This window comes from Eptatretus burgeri, chromosome 8 (assembly GCF_056783735.1).
Source record: "Eptatretus burgeri isolate ZD-2024b chromosome 8, Ebu_testis_v1, whole genome shotgun sequence".
Classification (NCBI taxonomy): domain Eukaryota; kingdom Metazoa; phylum Chordata; class Myxini; order Myxiniformes; family Myxinidae; genus Eptatretus; species Eptatretus burgeri.
In genome coordinates, this window is record NC_140968.1 from 20,529,289 (window position 1) to 20,549,917 (window position 20,629).

Here is a 20,629-nt window from a genome sequence, read left to right on the forward strand (position 1 = left end):
TTACATAATCCGACGGCTCAGCGAGTCAGGCATGCAGCGATAACCTTTATTGGGATAAAAAAATGACTTTGAAACACCATCCTTATCGAAAACACCGTCAGCGCGCACACGGAAAACCATACGTGAGTCAATGACTCGTCTGCTCGAGCGCACTGCATCACGTGACGACCCGTGACGCACGAGTGAAATTTTTTTATACAATCTTAAAACGTCTCCAAAACATCCGATTTTACCAGAATTTCGACAACCGAGTTTTAAGCGTCCGAAGCGATCGCAAAAACCGAAGACAAAATTAAAATTGAAGTTAAAACGAACTCGTAACGTCGAGCGAAGCAAAAATACTCCATTTCTCCACATGAATTTACGGAATTATGTTTGACCTCACTGTGACCTTGACCTTTGACCGATTTTGACCAAAATCTAATCAGCGCGAGCCATCACCCTCCTGAATCACGTGGTGTAATTTGATGTCGGTAGCTTCTTCCGTTCTCGTGCCTACAAACAAACACACAAACACACGAACAAACAAACACACAAACAGAGGACGGAAGTCATCAATATACTTGCGAAATCTTTAGATTTCCTAAGTAATAATAATAAAAAAAGAACCCATGTCAAAAACTTAAATATTTCTGGCTGCCAGACCATGCATCCAATGAAGCTGAAGTTTTAAACATATATTCCCCACCACGACATGATCATAAATCTGAAGTTTCACCTCGATTGATTAAGTATTTCCAGAGAAAACATTATTCAATAATTTTCTTCAATCCAATATGGCTGCCAAACCATGTGACGCAGCAATTATTCCTACACAAATTTATACACTGATGGCTTGGGGAACATTTGTGTGAAGTTTCCTCTCGATCTGTCCAGCCATTCTGGAGAAGAAGATTTTAATAGGTTTTCAGGGTAAATCCAATATGGCTGCCAAACCATGTGACCTTTGACATCATACGCGTGAATCTTTTGTTCCTAATGGATAGGTGGCGGTCATACGTGTAAAGTTTCGCCTCAATCTGTTTGACCACTTTAGAGACGAAGATTTTTGAAGGCTTTTTGTTTTATTAAACAATATGGCTGCTGAATCACGTGACTGTTGACGTCATCAAAAAAAAATTGTGGACCATTTTATCCCCAGATGACCCTCAAAAATTTTCATACTGATTGGATGTGGAATTATACATATGCAATTATGATGTCATAACGAGGGCACCTATAAAGTCATAAAAAAATCACACTTATTCCCCATGAGGAGTACTTGCTATGCGCCAAGTTTCAATTTTTTCCTTGGTGCAATTTCAGAGATACAGAGGTCCAAAGTTTTTCCATTTTTCCAATACGGCTACTACACCACGTGACCTATGACGTCATAATTAGCATCAAAACATTCCACACGAGTAGTCACACCAAGGTTGAAATTTTCGTCTCAATCCGACGACGGTTGCGGAGAAAAACACCAAAGTTCTCTGCGGACAAACACAACCAAACAAACAAAGAAGAAGACGTCGTGCAGAGCACGATACTTGCAAAATCCATAAAACAAATTTGACCTCAAAATAATTGGTGGTTGAATTCAATGACCAAACATACAAATCCTCTTCAAATCTCAAGTGAATTGGATGGAAACTGACAATTTTAGAAATTTGGCCTATGTTGACCCCAACAATAATTGGTGGTTGAATTCAATGACCAAACATGCAAATCCTCTTCAAATTTCAAGCGAATCGGATGGAAACTGACAATTTTAGAAATTTGGCCTATGTTGACTCCAAAAATAATTGGTGGTTGAATTCAGTGACCTGATGTGCAAATCCTCTTCAAATTTCAATCAATGGGATGAAAATTGAAGATTTTAGAAATACCACCTTAGTTGTTGACCTTTGGCTGATGTTGACCTTTTGACCTCAAAAACAAGAGGCTTCATCCTTATGACAAACTCAACCAGGTGGTGAAGTTTCGTGAAGATCGGTTTAAAATTGTGACCTGTAAGCGACAAACAGACAGACAGACAGACAGACAGACAAGCAGACAGACAGAGTAACAAAATCGACTGACCAATATACTTGAAAAATCTTCGATTTTGCAAGTCACAAGAAAACAAACAAAGGGAGTAAAAACGGAGTAAAAAAAAATGTTGCGATTATGGAAAAGACCCCCTGTATGCATTCACATGCATATGATTTTCCCCAGACAAATATCTCTTTAGTTTATGTGAGATAGATTTCCTTCCTTTTGTATCGAAGGTTTTTGGAAGGGAGATGCGTTTTGAGTTGACATGTTCAAATTCTCTTTAATCCTTTCGTCTATCAATCCACCCTTTCAACATTGTTTAACTCCAGCTACCCATCCATCGCCGGCCCCTCGCTCTTTGCCCTGCAAACCTCATCCTCCATACTTTTCCATTCCACATCTGAAACCATCCCCCTACCACACACATCACAAATTACCCCCATTACTTCAAAACAATGGTCCAGAATTGCCTGTTGACTCGTACAAAAGATTCTTAATCAGGTGCTTGCGCAACATGGAAAATAAATACTCGTTACTCGTTCTTTTCAATTCCTGCAACCCCCCCCCCTCGCCCGCCCCTCCACAATCCCAACCCCATCCCGCCCCCCCAGGCAATCATTAACCCTGTGGGGGTCTCGTCATTCTTTTCATTTCTTGCAAAACAACACATTAAGAGTTGAAGGATAATTAACGCTGCAGCTCATGTCATCATCCACGTGCGTTCAAGCAGAAGTTGATAGTGGGTTCCATGGACAACAACAAGAACCACACCGTTTCTTGGTGTTTGTAAATGGCAAATCAATTTGACCTCCGTGGAGAGAGGTCATGAAACCGAGTGAAGTCAGTTGCGGAAGACAGAACGGCTAAACCTTCGAAAATGGCAGATGGTTTCAACTTCCGCAGAAGGTGGAGAGTGGATGAGGTTGGTTGTGAGAACAGATCGGTTTTAACCTCCGTGGAGAGTGGATGTCCCTGGAAAAGACTCTGAACAAGAGACATTCAAGCAGTCATTAGATGTGGATCGTCAAGCGCTCTCGTGAACCAAGCGTCTGATCCCCATCGCGTGTCTTGATCTGCCGAGCATTCGATCCCCTTATACTTGCCCCATTTGTCTCGTAGTGCTCCAATCTACCACAGGTCACCTACCAGGAGTGTTCATGACTCATCTTATTTAATGGGATCTTTTCACTCATCTCAACTCATCTTTTGTGCAATGCCCCCCATGGCGCATCTGGTGCCCCCCCCCACTTGTACGCCACCCATTTATACCCTGTTGCACCCTGTGAACAACTTGTTGTTTAAGGACAAGCGCCCACTGCGAACTCCTTGCTGTTTAAGAGTTCACCTGTGTGAACTAAAACCCTTATTCCAGATGTTCAACGTGGTGAATAATGAGGCCTTCTTGGATAAACTGTTCTTTAATAATGTGCTTCTTTGAATAACAGTCAAGAGATAAGTGTGCGCTTCCCAGCGTATCTCCAAAAGCAATTGGCAAGACAATACAGTCCAAGCCCACAAGATAAAAGATAATAATAACACAAGCACCAACACCAGCAGCCAAGACCTCGTGTCGAATGTCGATGTTGTGGGTGGTTATATATATATCGTGGATCATTTAGTTTTAAGGAATAGCCAATCAGCGTATTCGATATGGAGACCCTATTGAGCTGGTTACCTGATTGGTTGTAAGTTAGGTATAAATGTAATATAGTCATAATATGATAATATGATTAAGGAAAAGACATAAATTTACATTATTAAAGATGAAGTGCACGTGCACCACATGACCTTCACAACCCGTCAACCCTCCATCTTACAAAAGTAATTTTATAATAAAAAATATGTGTTTGCAATCGTGCTTACATTTGAAATGATGCAGATAAAACCTCTTTTTGGTGCATCGATCATTTAATAAATAACACCGTCAACCATCAAATGTCGCAAGTCGCGAGATTAGTGACGCGAGTCACGAGGGAGGAATCACAGAGCACGAGCTCGCAGCAGGAGAAAAAGACGTGGATGATGGAAATACGAAAATGGCTCAGAAAAGGAAAAAATGCAAGCGACGAAAATGAAGAAGATGATGAAAGACATGTTGTGGGAGGAGTTGGAAGAGGAGGAAAAGACGATCATGTCAATGAAATACCGACAGAAGCTGGCCAACCTGGCCAAGCCAGCAACGTCAGCCCTGCGGCTGGAGCCTCAGCGCAGGCAGCCGAGTTTCCACGCTCGGTGGCGGCCTCGGGATCGGGTGTGACTGTCAAGCCGCTTCCCGATGATCTTGGAAGTGAGAGACCGAATCAAGTTGTTCTACAGCGGTACCCTGGCCATCTGTCGCAGAACAAGAGTCGCTCGTTTGTGTCCTCGTGGTACCAGACTAATGAATGGCTGGCATACAGTGTGCAGACAGATGCAGCATTCTGCTATCCATGTAGGAGGTTTAACACCGCACGCGGCCCAGTGGACTCTACTTTGACAGTGCGAGGCGACCGGAATTGGAAACATGCCGTGGAGAAAGGCAGGGGGTTTCACAAACACGCAACTTCAAAGGAACATTTAACTTGTGTTTTGAGGTGGAAGGAGAATGAGAGGCGCATCGATTGTGGTAAGGAGATTTCCACACTCCTCAATGCTGACCAGCTAAATTGAAACCGGTACCATGTGTCTGTTCTTATAGATGTTGTGGGATTTCTCGCCGAAAATCAGATACCTTTTAGAGGGAGCCTTTATAATTTTGAAGATATGTCAGACGGGCACAGTGGGCTCTTCCTCTCGTTTTTAAACTACACACTCAAAAAAGACACCGAGCTCGCCAAAATAATAAAGCATATCCCACGAAACGCAAGCTATACTAGTCCGGAAATGCAGAATGAACTGATCTGCACATTGAGTAATGTTATGACGGATGCCATCGTGGAAGAAGTAGGCACATCGTGGTTTACCATCAAGGTGGATGGGATGAGGGACCCCACTGAATGTGAGAATATATCAATCATCATTCGCTTTGTATCGGCATCAAATGAAGCAACAGAGCGTCTACTCACAATAGCTCCAGCCAACGCTGGAGATGCAAAAACATTGACAGACCTAATAATTGCAGAGCTGATAAAAACAGGACTTGACACGTCAAAAAATATTAAGTCAGGTGTACAACGGGGCTTCGGTAATGGCTGGGAAGCACGGTGGGGTGCAAAAGTTGTTGCAAGAGATATTGGAAAGAGAAATCCCCTCTGTGCACTGCTTAAATCACCAACTCCATCTGGTAGTTATCCATGCACTGGCAGCAGAGAAAGCTGTCACTGATTTCCTCGAGGTTTGTTGTTGCCTGTACAAATTCTTCAGAATGCCCACTGTTGCTGCACAGTTTAAAGGTGAGCGGTTAAAACGACTTCTTGATCAAAGGTGGACGGGACATTTAGCCACCGTATCTGTGATCATCGGATCTTTTAAGGATATCACATCCTTCCTGTCGGAGATTGATGCAGAGCATGCCTACGGTGCAGAGATGAGGATGGAGGCTATTGGGCTTTTGCGGGAAGTCTCTGGGCCTGCCTTCATGTTCATTGCTATCTTTGTTGTTGATGCTGATGTTGTTAGGTGCTGATGATGCTGATGCTGAAAAACTGCTGATGTTGTTAGGTGGCCCTAACAGACTCTTGCAGGCAGAGGACATGGACTTGCTAACGGGGTTTAGAACTGGTGCCGAGTGCTACAGAGTGCGTGAAGAAACTCCGCTCTGAGGATGAGTTCACTGATCTGTGGAACAAGGCCAACGATGCTCGCACTTCTACACCTGCACCACCAAAACGGAGACGCACAATGCATTAGAACTTGGAACAGTTTGTAGTTTTGGAGACTACAGGACAAAATAACGACAATGACAAGACGGAACTGCAGAGGGTTTTTTTTACAGTGCAATTGACACTGTGCTTGGAGAGATCGCTCAGCGCTTCAGTGAGCACAACACACAACTCGCCCGTTCACTCGCTGCCTTGAATCCTGAAAATGGCACGTTTTTGGATCCCCACTTGCTCCAGCACATCATGACATTAACAAAGTCAACCATCAGTGAAACAGAGTGTGTGGTTGCAAAGCAGTTTTTTCGCTCACAGACAGAAAAGCAGCCAAACGAGAGATGAACAACACAAAAAACTCCTCTCAACATCCCACAAAACGCTGGAAGCCATGCCAAGTGTAGTGACTGCTATGAGACTTGGACTAACATTGGGTGCGTCCACTGCCATGTGTGAAAACTCATTCTCAACATTGAGGAATTTCTTCACTGACCATCGACGGTCCATGCGCCATGCACGCAAGACACAACTGGTACAGCTGGCCTTCGAGAGAGATCTCACACGTAAATGCCTGAGTGAATGGAAGGAGAAGGTCCTCAGAATATTCCACACCGAGACACGTCGCCTGCAGCTCTTCTGACAGTGAGTACAGCGGTATAAAAACTATACGAGGAGTTCAGATTGTGTGTGACTGCTGGTGATGCGTGTGTGGTTGTGGTTGCAGTGTGGTTGTGGTCAGCACCCGCCGTGGTCGGCTGCTTTGTACTTCTGATGTTTAAGTTAAATGTTGTGTTTGGTGCTTTGCATATCCCATATCTAGTGTTTTCTGCATAACCTTACGTCTGTGTAATTGACTGCTTTAAATGCGGACCTTGTGGTATCTTCAGGCTGGTCGTATTTGCTGTTGATAGTTTAACGTGATGATCGCAGGTCCTAGCCTACTGTATCTTATTTCAAAGTGCACTGATTCCGGTGCCAACCTCCCCCGTTTAGTCATTGTATCTCTGGTATATTAATTTTCTGATGCCAATTCTTCACAACACCTTGTATAAGTGCACCTGAATTGGTGCCAATTGTCTAATCATTGAATATCTGCATTGTGAATGTGCCAGTTTGTTGCGGCTCTCCTGCATTCGAATAATTTTAGGCCAAAAACATCGGAACATATTAAATCTAGCTGAGATCAATTTGGTTAGTATGCGACGGCAACCTCAGTATAGATGTGTCAATGCTGCATGAATACAATAGTATACCGGGTTATCAAAAATATGAAATATAATAATTGTGCCCCCCCATCCAGTTCATATGCCCCCCTTAATACTGAGCCCTGGCTACAGGCCTGGATGAGATCTTGATGAAACTTGGACACAAGCTAGATATAATGGTCTCGTTGTGTCTTTTTGATTCGCGGGTGCCAGCAGTGACCACTATTTTCATTCTATCTGTCTGTCTGTTTGTGACTCTCTCCAGAGCATAGCTCCGTGACGTTTGATGCGATCTTGATGAAACTTGGACATAAGCTAGATATCATGGTCTAGTTGTGTGTTTTTCGTTTGCGTGCGCCAGCAGTGACCACTATTTTCATTGTGTCTGTCTGTCTGTTTGTGACTCTCTCCAGAGCATCACTCCATGGCGTTTGATGCGATCTTGATGAAACTTGGACAAAAGCTAGATATCATGGTCTGGATGTGTCTTTTGGGTTTGCGGGCGCCAGCAGTGACCACGATTGGTTCGCGGGCGCCAGCAGTTGGTTCGCGGATGCCAGCAGTGACCACTATTTTTGTTGTCTGTGTGTCTGTTTGTGACTCTCTCCAGAGCATAGCTCTGTGACGTTTGATGCGATATTGATGAAACTTGGACACAAGCTAGATATCATGGTCTAGTTGTGTCTTTTTATATGAGGGGCGTCCCACTCCCTTGTGGGTAGAGCCACGTCCACTTGAACGTTTTATTTATTTTTTATTTATTTTAATTTTTTTCAAGATTTTTTTTTCTCGCAATTTCATTTCCTTGAAGCTGTGTGTAATGTCCATAAGTACAACATATAAAAAAAAATCCGATTTGATTTGGTCAATTTTGACAGAAGCGATGTTTTTACGGTGGGGCTTCCTCAAACTCAATTGTGCCTATCGTGGCATTGTTCAATAATGTCCGCGACCCATCGTCACCTCCCGGCTTGTTACTGTTTTCTGCCTTTTCCTTGTGATTTATATCCATCCATTGTAAATATATGCTCATGATTGCTATTGTAAATGCATGCCCTTGCTGATAGAATAAACCTTGTTGGGCTTGTTAACCTCCACCATCAAAGATCAGAGGTTACTGTTTTCACCCCTTTCTGTCTTTGTTTGTTTGTTTGTTTGTTTGTGAACAGTATTATGGAAAAACTCCTGGACGGATTTCGACGAAACTTGGTGGGGGGATTTGGTATGGTCCAAGGATCATGCCATTAGATTTTGGACTCGGTCCAAAATTAAATATGGCCGCTATGGCGGCCATTTTGAAAAAATATTTGAATTTTTTTTTTTTGCATTTCTACATGTTTTCAGTGATTTCCAACAAAAAACAAGCCAAAATTATAATTTCAGCTGATTTTGGAACTTCAGGTGGATATACCTACGTAAAATCAATTTCTGTCTCAAGGAATCTTGTTATGACGAACGAATTGAGTATGTAAAAGTAAAAGGGAAAGTTGCAAACTATAACTCTGAGCACTGTTGACGTCAAATTGAATGAATAGGATATCAGGTTCACTTAAGTGATCTAGCAGTATCTAGGCGGAGGTTTTGTATCAGTATCTAGTGATCTAGGCGGAGGTTTTGCACTCTACCGAGTGCTCCCCCTCTTGTTGAATAGATGTATTCGTTGAACTGTTAAACGTTTCTGGCCTGCTCACTTTTGTCCTTTCTTCCACTGGTCTGACATTTTGTGCAAACTTAGTTGGACGGGAAGTTTTTCCCCACTGATTGGCTCCGTGATTAGGCAACAGCCATCCACGGTTCACTCGCCCGTACATAATAAATAGACGGGTGGCTGGTGAGGGCATGACCCCTCATTATGGTTGCCATGCAAACGGTAAAGTAATGCACAACAAGGAGTAAAAACCCTTCTAGGCTCGGCGGTTCCAATCGGGGGCCACGTTTGTTGTTGCCGAGCAATCTGTCACGCTGTAGAGTTATCTGTGGCTGATGGCTTCAGGACCAGAGGTCGGAGGAGCTCCCTCGTGATAACCGGAGACCCCGTGTCCGTAACAATATTTATTTCCTAAAAAGGACAAATTCTGTAATTATTTTCAGAATATTTCACTTGTTGGAATAACCTGGCTCTGCTTGCCTGGTTATCTTACCAAAGCACCTTGGACAAAAGAAAAAGACCCCTCCTATCCCCATCCCCTTTAAAAATGCAGCCTCTCACCCTGCACAATAAACCCCATGAACGGCTTTATCATCCCAGAGGCAAAACTTCACAGTCGTGCATCAAGCAAATAACAAGTGGAATGTGTTGAATGTTGCAGAACAGGATCATATCATGACAAACCATACCACTTGACGTCACCAATAGGCTAGAGCAAGGTTCATTCTCACTTCCTTCACCGACACAGACGAATAGGGACAGCTAAAGCTTGCTTGCTCGTCCTAAAGGAGATGGTTGACCATAAGGACTACAGGATCGAGCCATACCACGAGGGATACTTATCCACATCGTTCGATGGGCAGGTAAGGGACAAGTGCAATCACCTTGTTCTTATTATCTAGCATTAAGAACTTCTTAACTTACAATCTCACATCACATCTGTATGTAAAATATCCTTTGTAGTAATGTGAATTTTGACCACAAATTAAATAACCTGTCCATTCAAGTCGTGATAATACCATGGTAGTTGTGCACATGTGTATCTGAATGTAATTTTGTAAAAGTATGAGTTCACAACGGTGCGTACAGTGAGATCTCAGTCATGTCGATGCTTTTCCTTTTTCCTGTGCCCGTTCCTGAGGCTGCTTGTCCATTTCACGATCGTGATCTTACCGTTGCCATCAATAGACATCAGCAGAGAAAAAGATGGACCCAGCAAGATGGCACTGGGAAAAGGAGTTGTTCGACGCGATAGGGCCCAGACAGTGCGCTTACCTTTGAGCTGTCTACTCTGGGTTTGATTCCCGAATCGACTATAAACTGTCGGATTGGTGTTACACAAACAGTGCGTTGCAATATTACAAGGTGTCATCCCTCAGGTGGATGTTAAGCGGGGTGTCCCATCTGCTAACATTAGTTCCACCCAAAACAGTTCCACTCAAGTTTCGAAGAGGACTTAGTTGGTGGATATTAACGATCCCACGGTGTCTGGCGAAGTCAGCAAGGCCTGAGCAGCTGATGCATGAAAAGACTGGAGCCAAACTTCTGCCTTGGAGGTGGAGGTGAGATAATATGAAGCTATTGAAGTAATCATGGAGTAAGGTAATACTCCATATGTAGGGATGGGACGGGGAAAAAAATGGCCGCCCCATCAAATGCGTACAACATGATATGCTGAAAAGCCACTATAGAATGAAGTCATAAGCCTTCAAAAGCCACACTTTTATTCTCAAACGTTTTCAAGGCTAACAAGAATGAAAAAGATTGCGGAATACATCGCTAACGTAGCAAATCGAGAGATCGCAAAATCGCTGAATTATAATTCATCCACCGAATTGTTGATAAATGTCATCCAGCCAAGCACAATGATGGCTGAAGCAATTACAATGATTTCAACGAAAGGAAACGACATTGTCTCTTGGGTATTGCAATCGTACCCAAAAAATGTTTTTGAATCTGATTTAAAAATATATACAACCGCAATTCACCATAACCTGTTGAACACCATTTACATATGCACAGAGTGAGAAACTCTCCTGTGAAACTCACTGTCTGCCGCAAAGTCTATGTTGTGGATTGCAAAGTACGACAAAATGTGCAATTATGAAGGAACAGGGCCCACAATGGCTTGCTGATGCTTTCATTGAGGTTCACAGGGGGGTCATACCAGTTAATGAAAAGAGCATTCTAAATTCACCTTTCCATATACCATATGTGTACGACTGTTCAAGAAAGTCATGCACTTCCTCCTCCTTGTGTAAGTAGATGTGATCTTGTAACCTCTTTATGAGACTTATTACACACAAGCAAGCAAATACAACCCGTCGCTTCGCCAATGTGTCAATAAAATAGGGGGGGTGAGAAAGAGGGAGGGAGAGAGAGAGGAGGCAGGTGTAGGGTGAGAGGGGGAAGGGGAGGCAGAAAAGATGGGGTCAGGGTGTTAGGGGGGAGGTGGGGAGAGCGACACCTCACCAAACGTTGCTATTCACTATGGGAGGGGAGAGTTGCGTGTGAAAGAGACACACACACACACACACACACACACACACACACACACACACACACACACACACACACACACACACACACACACACACACACACACACACACACACACGACGGTGGATACTTGGAGACCTGGGAGGGATTTGTTCCACCTTCTGAAACCCACATATGAAGATAACAATCAAGAACATAAACACACACACACACACACCATCTGAAACCCACATATGGAGATAACAACCAAGAACCAAAACACACACACAAACACACACACACACACACACACAATGGTGGATACTGCGAGGCCTGGGAAGGTTCTGTTGCACCTTCTGAAACCCGCATATGGAGATAACAACCAAGAACCAAAACACACACACAAACACACACAAACACACACTGGTGGATACTGCGAGGCCTGGGAAGGTTCTGTTGCACCTTCTGAAACCCGCATATGGAGATAACAACCAACAACCAACACACACACACACACACACACACACACACACACACACACACACACACACACACACACACACACACACACACACACACACACACACACACACACACACACACACACCAAGTTCCGTTTTGACAATAACTGAAACATTTAAGTACCGCTCATGTTAACACCAGTGATTTTGTTAACGATGCAGAAATCAGGAAAATGACCAAATACCAAGACCTCAAGCATGAAGTGAAAAGATCCTGGAAACTGAAGAATGCCAAAGTTGTACCAGTGATGACGAAGAACCTCACAGAGATATTAAAAACCATCCCTTGGAATATTACTACAAATGAACTACAGTTGAAAGCCGTCTGGGGATCAGTAACAATCCTGAAGAGAGCCCTCGGCACAAAACTTTGAAAACAGAAAACTTCATGGCTTGGTTCATGGATTGTGACCCCTTACCGAAATGAAGGTGGACACTTTAAGCTCACCCTTGGGGGACTCCATTCTACGTTCTCAAACCCACATGTGTAGATACCAATTAACGACACACACACACACACACACATACACACACACACACACACACACACACACACACACGCGCACACGCACACACACACACACACACACACACACACACACACACACACACACACACACACACACACACACACACACACGACGGTGGATACTTGGAGACCTGGGAGGGATTTGTTCCACCTTCTGAAACCCGCAAAACAAAAAAAAAACTTCAGCTTGGTCCGTGGATCGTGACCCCTTACCGAAATGAAGGATACTTTGAGCTCACCCTGGGAGGACTCCATTCCACATTCTCAAACCCACGTATCGAGATAACAACCAACAAAATGCACACACATTGCCTTTTATTCATTTAGATGACACTGAGATCGGAGGACAGGTGGTTAAGAACAGAGAAACAAACAATCTGTCTGTCATGTGATAGCAACGGAGCTTGTGCTTCAGTTACATCATGGTAGATGCCAATAGCATCGAGAACATTGGATTCGACAGAGTCTAGGAGAGATAGATGTGATGCTGGGGTGCCAGCCCACAGAAGAGAGCAGCACTGCATTGGGTGTGAGTAGTTCTGGGTTTTAAAGAAAAAAATTGGGAACCACAAAGGATGCCCAGTCTGTGACTGTCTTTGGTAGCGTTTTGGTCAACCTGGTCGAGCTTTGATATATTTGGATTGATTTTGTCTTTAAAAACAACTTTGGTACAACAGAAGTGATCCGTGAATGGTGAGAGCTTTGAAATGCAGGTCCTATCAGATTGATCTGATATGTTTGTTATGTTCTGCTGTCGCTCCTTTAATTTGGTTTTCCTCCCCTTACATTTTTTTCTTCTATTGTTTTTCTCATGTTCATTGTTGTTTATGTTTGAGCACTCGTTTCATGTGGTTATCATTTTGCCATATTCTTTCGTTGAGTGATGCAGTGAAGCATTTTGTGAGAGCTATTTTTAAATGCTTGCATTTACTTTTATACATAGGGGACCTAACTTTGGTGTAATGGTTCCATCCATCCATCCACTGGGACCATACTCTGTGCAGAGCGTTGGTGCTACCTTAGCAGTCTCCTTGGCTATTGGGCTTTGATATAATCCTGGACTGGTCACCACTCCAACACAGTATACCAGCAAGCTGGCACTCATTTTGCCGACCTCGGAAGGATGACAGGCCGAGTCAACCCCACCTGATATTAATTCAACAGCCAAGGGGGATTTGAACTCAGGATCCTAGGTTCCAAAGCCCACCACCCCAACCATTAAGCCAACACCAGACATTAGAGCTTCCCTCCAAATTTAAGGGTTCGAGCTTCCATTCTGGGTCTGCGAGGTCGGTGGTTCGAACTTTATAAAAATGATACGTGCTGCTTCCTTGCTTGACACTCAGCATTTAAAAGGATCGAGCACAGACAAACAATATTGGGAAGGCAATGACAAACCACCCAGTATGTCCCTTGATAAGAGACTGCTTCAGCAGCACCATTGTTCTGTAAAGAGGCAAGGTTCAACAGACTGATGAGAAAGTAGGTTAAATGAGGAGTAGGCTAAAATAATTGGTGGTTTTGGAAGAAGAATGAGGTGATGTTGGATGGCACACTTGACTTAACAGAAGAGTAGCAGGCAACAGGGACGGCAATTCAGTTGTCATAAATTGGATCTTGGGCCAATTGACTATCCGCAAGGAATTATATGCCACGGCCTCGTTGGACCATATGATCTTGCTGCGATTCAATCGTAAGGAATAGCCGAGCGAGAAGCAGTAATTGTAAATGTCAGTGAAAATTTATTCCATGTTCAACTGTTTACCCTAGATGTGTGTAGAATGAAGGATTGAGAGCAAGTGAACACAAATAAAGGGTTGCGGTACGGTATCCTAGGGTTGATAAAACGTTTAACATAGGGTCGTTATTCCCACATTGAGTGCTTAGAATAAGCGTGACGTAATTAAATGTCATCTTCCATCATAATAAATGTCAGTGTGTCTCCTCTATAACCCAAAAACCATGAAACCTAACAGCCCCAAACTTGTATGCTTACGAAAGGAACTCCAAGAAAGTGCATGAGTGAAAATTAGGTGTTTGGGTTAATTAAAACATCCCTTTTGAAGATAATTAACGGACATTTATCCTTTATCAAGGAATCGTCCTTGGTCACCTCACTCTCCCTTGCAGGTGTCTTAATTCACCATTTTCTTTGACCTGCTCATTCATGCCTTGACTTGCAACAGGCCGCAACGGTTTCTTAACGGGAAAGCACTCAATGTTTTTTCACTTTCCTCACACATATAGTCGAATGCCTGATCTTCACAGCTATGAATCACTGCATACATCGTGTATGTATGTACGTGCGTATATGTGTGTATGTGTATGTATGTTAGTATATGTATATGCATGTGTGTGTGTGTGTGTGTATATATATATATATATATATATATATATATATATATATATATATATATATATATATATATATATATATATATATATATATATATATATATATATATATATATATATATATATATATATATATATATATATTGTTGCGAATTCGCGCCCGCCGGCGTGTGATCGGCCATGTGACTCAAATCGCGGAACGTCGCCCACCGGTCGGACAATTCTGTCGTGACCCTCTCGGACTAACGCCGGGAGCTAGTCACGGGTGGGCCTTTCGGCCTCACCACGATTGTTCCAATCGGCCACCCGCGTGGGATAGGGTTGTTCGCCAAACTCGACCTACCTAAGTAACCACGCGGATGGTAAACCGGGCGATCGCACCTCGCCACAGGTCGACTCCGGACACGGGCCGCTGAAGCGGTCCGTTCCATACTATCGGGATAACCGAGCGGTGTTATCGTCGGCCTCGACGGTTCCGATTACTTATCGGGCGTATTAAGCCCACTACGAACCCTTTACATGAAGCAAGATGGAGATTCAACAAAGGGAAGGACGCAGCGAAACGGGGAACAAGTTCACACAAGCACTTTATTCACACGACACACGGAGAGCACACATATACAGCCAAACAGGATCAGAATGCACATAAAGCAAATGCAAGAAGAAAAACAATAAAGCAACGACGACGCAGAGCTACAACCGACTAAGACCGACACACGGCAACACTTATACAATTTTACTTCACCAGACTGGCGCCACACACACACACACACACACGTTTACACAGAACCCAAAAGAAATGGAAGTCGCGACTTCCCTGAGCGTGTCGAGTCCCTCTCCCACGTCCGTCGACGGGGTCCCTCCTGGCCACGACTCTGTGCCCGAGCGTGGTAGGCGAGTCCTCTCCTGCGTGCCTCGCGCCTGCACGTGTTGGCCACTCGACGCCACGGACCAAGTGTTCGGCGCTATCCAAGCGCGGATAGAGGGGGGGGGGGAAACGTGGATGGCCAAAGTTGGGAGAGGGGAATGGCGGACGCTCCTTCCCGCCAGCGGGGTCTTACAACTGCCCCACAAAAGACCCGGTCAGCGGCCACCAGTACGAGCGAGCCGGAAGGCGAGAGCAACCACGAAGCAAGAGCATCCACCAAGCAAGAGCATCTACAAAACTGCTTCGCCCGTCTCCGACTTTTATATGCTCGGAGCTCCGCCCTGTTGCTCCGCCCCCGTTCTTTGCTCCACCCCCCTTCGAGGAGCTTCGAGAAAGGTCTCGAAGAGGGGCGTTCCTCCTCCCTGGCCGCGTCACACCACGCATCCACCAATCGAGCGCCAGCTGCCCTCCCATCGCTTCTCTCCCCTCACACCAAGCGCGGATAAGAATGGCGCGAAAAGCCCACCGAGCGTCCTCGTTGGGTTTTATTTGAAATAAAATATAGAGAAAGAAAAACGACTGACTCAAAGCGTCGCAGCCCGAATGAATCACATTTATTCCCTCTAAACAATGGGTTTGGGGCTAACCACACATGTACTTAAGAGATATCTCACCTACGGGACCTGAATGGTGGTTTGCGAATTTCCACAGCCGTAACAATACATATATATATATATATATATATATATATATATATATATATATATATATATATATATATATATATATATATATATATATATATATATATATATATATATATATATATATACAGTTGGGAGAACAAGTATTTGATACACTGCCGATTTTGCAGGTTTTCCCACTTACAAAGCACGTAGAGGTCTGTAGTTTTCATCATAGGTACACTTCAACTGTGAAAGACGGAATCTTAAACAAAAATCCTAAAAATCACATTGTATGATTTTTAAAGAATTAATTTGCATTTTATTGCATGAAATAAGTATTTGATACATCAGAAAAACAGAACTTAATATTTGGTACAGAAACCTTTGTTTCCAATTACAGAGATCAGACGTTTCCTGTAGTTCTTAACCAGGTTTGCACAGACTGCAGCATGGATTTTGGCCCACTCTTCCATACAGATCTTCTCCAGATCCTTCAGGTTTCGGGGCTGTCGCTGGGCAACACAGACTTTCAGCTCCCTCCAAAGATTTTCCATTGGGTTCAGGTTTGGAGACTGGCTCGGCCACTCCAGGACCTTGAGATGCTTCTTACGGAGCCACTTCTTGTTGCCCTGGCTGTGTGTTTCGGGTTGTTGTCATGCTGGAAGACCCAGCCACGCCCCATCTTCAATGCTCTTGTTGAGGGAAGGAGGTTGTTGGCCAAGATCTCACGATACATGGCCCCATCCATCCTTCCCTCAATACGGTGCAGTTGTCCTGTCCCCTTTGCAGAAAAGCATCCCCAAAGAATAATGTTTCCACCACCATGCTTCACGTTTGAGATGGTGTTCTTGGGGTTGTACTCATCCTTCTTCTTCCTCCAAACACGGCGAGTGGAGTTTTAACCAAAAAGCTCTATTTTGGTCTCATCAGACCACATGACCTTCTCCCATTCCTCCTTTGGATCATCCAGATGGTCATTGGCAAACTTCAGACGGGCCTGGACATGCGCTGGCTTGAGCAGAGGGACCTTGCGTGCGCTGAAGGATTTTAATCCATGACGGCGTAGTGCGTTAATTATGGTTTTCTTTGATACTGTGGTCCCAGCTCTCTTCAGGTCATTGACCAGGTCCTGCCATTCTTGTTCTGGGCTGATCCCTCACCTCTCATGATCATTGAGGCTCCACGAGGTGAGATCTTGCATGGAGCCCCAGACCGAGGGAGATTGACTGTTATCTTGAACTTCTTCCATTTTCTAATAATTGCGCCAACAGTTGTTGCCTTCTCATGAAGCTGCTTGCCTATTGTCCTGTAGCCCATCCCAGCCTTGTGCAAGTCTACAATTTTGTCCCTGATGTCCTTAGACAGCTCTCTGGTCTTGCCCATTTTGGTGAGGTTGGAGTCTGATTGATTGAGTGCAGACAGCTGTCTTTTATGCAGATAACGAGTTCAAACTGGTGCAGTTAATGCACGTAATGAGTGGAGAATGGGAGGGCTTCTTAAAGACAAAAGTAACAGGTCTGTGAGAGCCGGAATTCTTACTGGTTGGTAGGTGATCAAATACTTATTTCATGCAATAAAATGAAAATTAATTATTTAAAAATCATACAATGTGATTTTCAGAATTTTTGTTTTAGATTCCGTCTTTCACAGTTGAAGTGTACCTCTAATAAAAATTACAGACCTCTACGTGCTTTGTAAGTGGGAAAACCTGCAAAATCGGCAGTGTATCAAATACTTGTTCTCCCCTATATATATATATATATATATATATATATATATATATATATATATATATATATATATATATATATATATATATATGTATGTCAGTATATGTATAATGTATATGTATGTGTGTGTGTATATATATATATATATATATATATATATATATATATATATATATATATATATATATATATATATATATGTATGTTAGTATATGTATACGTATGTGTATATGTATATGTATGTGGGTATATATATATATATATATATATATATATATATATATATATATATATATATATATATGTATGTATATGTGTATGTATATGTGTATGTATGTTAGTATATGTATATGTATGTGTGTATATGTATATATATATATATATATATATATATATATATATATATATATATATATATATATATATATATATATATATATATTGTTACGAATTTCAGTCCGCCCGGCGTGCGATCGGCCACGTAACACGAATTGCGACCGCGTCGCCTACGCTCTTTTACGTGACGTCATGACCGCTGTTCGCGTACCTCGTCCCTCTTGGACGGTACCATCCGGCAGGGATCTCCCTCCTGCCGGATTCCAACCACACGTGCAGCCATGACGTCACCCTGTGCATCAAAAAAAACAAGCCTCGCGTTTCGAGGGACTCCCCACGCGAGCACATGTGCTCTGCCCGTTGGAGCTTCACACACGCTCGCGTGGAGAACCCATCCGGTCCAAATCCGTAATCCTGCCTACCTTTTGTCCGTCCGCGGGATCGGCAACATCCACTGCTGGTGTTTACGGACCGGGCTTCACTCCCGCAAGCGCGCACGCGGCGGCCTCGTGCATAATATGGCACGAACCTCGCGCGCACTGCCGTGCAACCCGGCACGGTCCCCAATACAGCTACGGCCGCTACCCGGCCCCTGTCCATCTGTCGCCGTCGTCTCTGTCGCACTCTCGCGCTCAAGCTCCATTCACCCCACGCACACCTGCGTGTTACGACGCTCACACACCACGCCATTACACTCACACCAGGAGACGCGGCTGCGTGCTCCCGCATGTCAACCGTCATCTCCCTTACGTACAGCGACCTCACACACGCTGTCCCTCTCACACTCGGCCGTTCACTCACGCATGCCATTTCCCTCGCACACGTGGTTCCATTCATACACGGTGCCTCACTCATACACGGGCTTCCACTCACACCCGGGTGCTGGGAAGCAAGCACCCTGGCACACTCGTGACCACACCACTCACACCTTTCACCACACACACCGGGACAACCACGCTGGGGATTCGTGTCACCTCTAGGGCTCCCGGGGCCTCCATACCCCCCAAGCTCTGTGTGCACCTGTTCGCAGCAGTCGCCCCCTCTACCTCGCTTGACACGACCGAACCCACCTGGTCGTGATCAGCTCAAGGGAGCATAGCGTCTTCCTCTGTTCCCGTAGGAGGCTATCCAGCTGCTCGCACCGGGTCCCTAAACAGTCTGCCAGCTCCCCCTCATGGTCCTCCACTACCTTAATGTGTGTGTGTGTGTTCGTCCTTAACCCCGTCTTTATCATGCAGTCTCTCCTCTATTTTTTCTATCTCCCGCATCTCTATACATTTTCTCTCCTTGTTCCTTATTTCTGTTTCTTCCTGGTTCCTTTTTCCTTCCCATTTGAGTCGTTCTTCCTCTCTGAGCCCCATTAGCTGTTCGTTCTCCCTCCGGGGTTTTTCGATCTCCGTGGACTCAAATTTTGCTCTCCCCTCGAGCTGGTTAATTTCAAACTCGTATAGTTTTTGTTTTCTCTCCCACTGTTCCTCATGCTTTTCAGCCTCCAATCTCATCGTTTCTTTCACTTGGCTTCGTTCTTTTTCCTGTTTCGTTCGTTGTTCTTTCATTATTTCTGCGTACTTCAACCTCGCTTTCTTTTTTAATTGTTCTTGTCTTTCTTTTTTTATTTCTTTCACCCCCTGTCCCTCATTCTCCAACCTCATAGTTTCCTTCAATTGGAAGATTTCTTCTTCCCGCTTCATTCCTTGCTCCTTCACTTTCTCCTCGTATTCCAACCTATTTTTTTTCCTTTTGTCGTTCAGTTTCAAATTCATACTCTTTCAGGTTTCTATTCCACTGTCTCATATCAGGAACAGAATGTTCCTCATTCTGCAATCTCGTTATTTCCTTCAATTGGCGGATTTCCTTCTCCTGTCTCATTCGTTCTTCTTTCATTACTCTTTCTTGCATCTCATTCTTTTATCTGGCCTTCGCTTCCAGCTGTTCGATCTGCACAGTGTGGTTCCTTAACGTTTCATTCTCCGTTTTCGTTCTTTCTTCTCTCACCATCCTCAACTCGTTTTGTAATTCCATCTCTTTGTTTTGGTATTTCTGTAACTCATAAGCTTTCTCTTCTAATTCTTTTCTCATCTCCGCACACTCTGACGTTGCTTTGGCTTCTAACTGTTTGATTTGCACAGTGTGGATCCTTAACATTTCATTCTCCGTTCTCTTTCTTTCCTCTCTTAACATCCTCAGGTCGTTTTGTAATCCTCTCTCTTTGGTTTTGTGTTTCAGTATCTCAGAAGTTTTTTTCCACGATTCCTCTCTCATTTTGCATGCTTATTCACTCATTTTATCCCTTCTTTCCACTGCTGCCCTCCTCAATTCCTCCCTTTTCTCAGTGTATTCCTCGAGTTTTCCCTGCCATTTCTCTCCTTTTATCCTCTTTTCCAGGGTTTCTCTTTTAATCTGGCCTGCCCTTACCTCTCGCTCCAGTAGCACCAATTCCCCATCTTGTTTGCGTTTTTCCTTTTC

At 43.9% G+C, this 20,629-nt stretch overlaps 1 protein-coding gene across 2 annotated transcripts in view; it reads left to right on the plus strand.

Moving 5' to 3' along the window:
- The first annotated feature begins 9,366 nt into the window (after positions 1-9,366).
- The window catches only part of LOC147021262 (signal-transducing adaptor protein 1-like), a 74,936-nt gene continuing 63,673 nt past the window's right edge, over positions 9,367-20,629 (plus strand). Inside the window, exon 1 of one of the 2 annotated variants that reach the window (XM_085891073.1) lies at positions 9,367-9,523. In XM_085891073.1, the coding sequence (XP_085747199.1) occupies positions 9,452-9,523 (72 nt within the window). In that variant the 5' untranslated portion in view covers positions 9,367-9,451. The remainder of the gene's footprint in view (positions 9,524-20,629) is intronic. The other variant, XM_085891074.1, reaches the window with a different exon arrangement.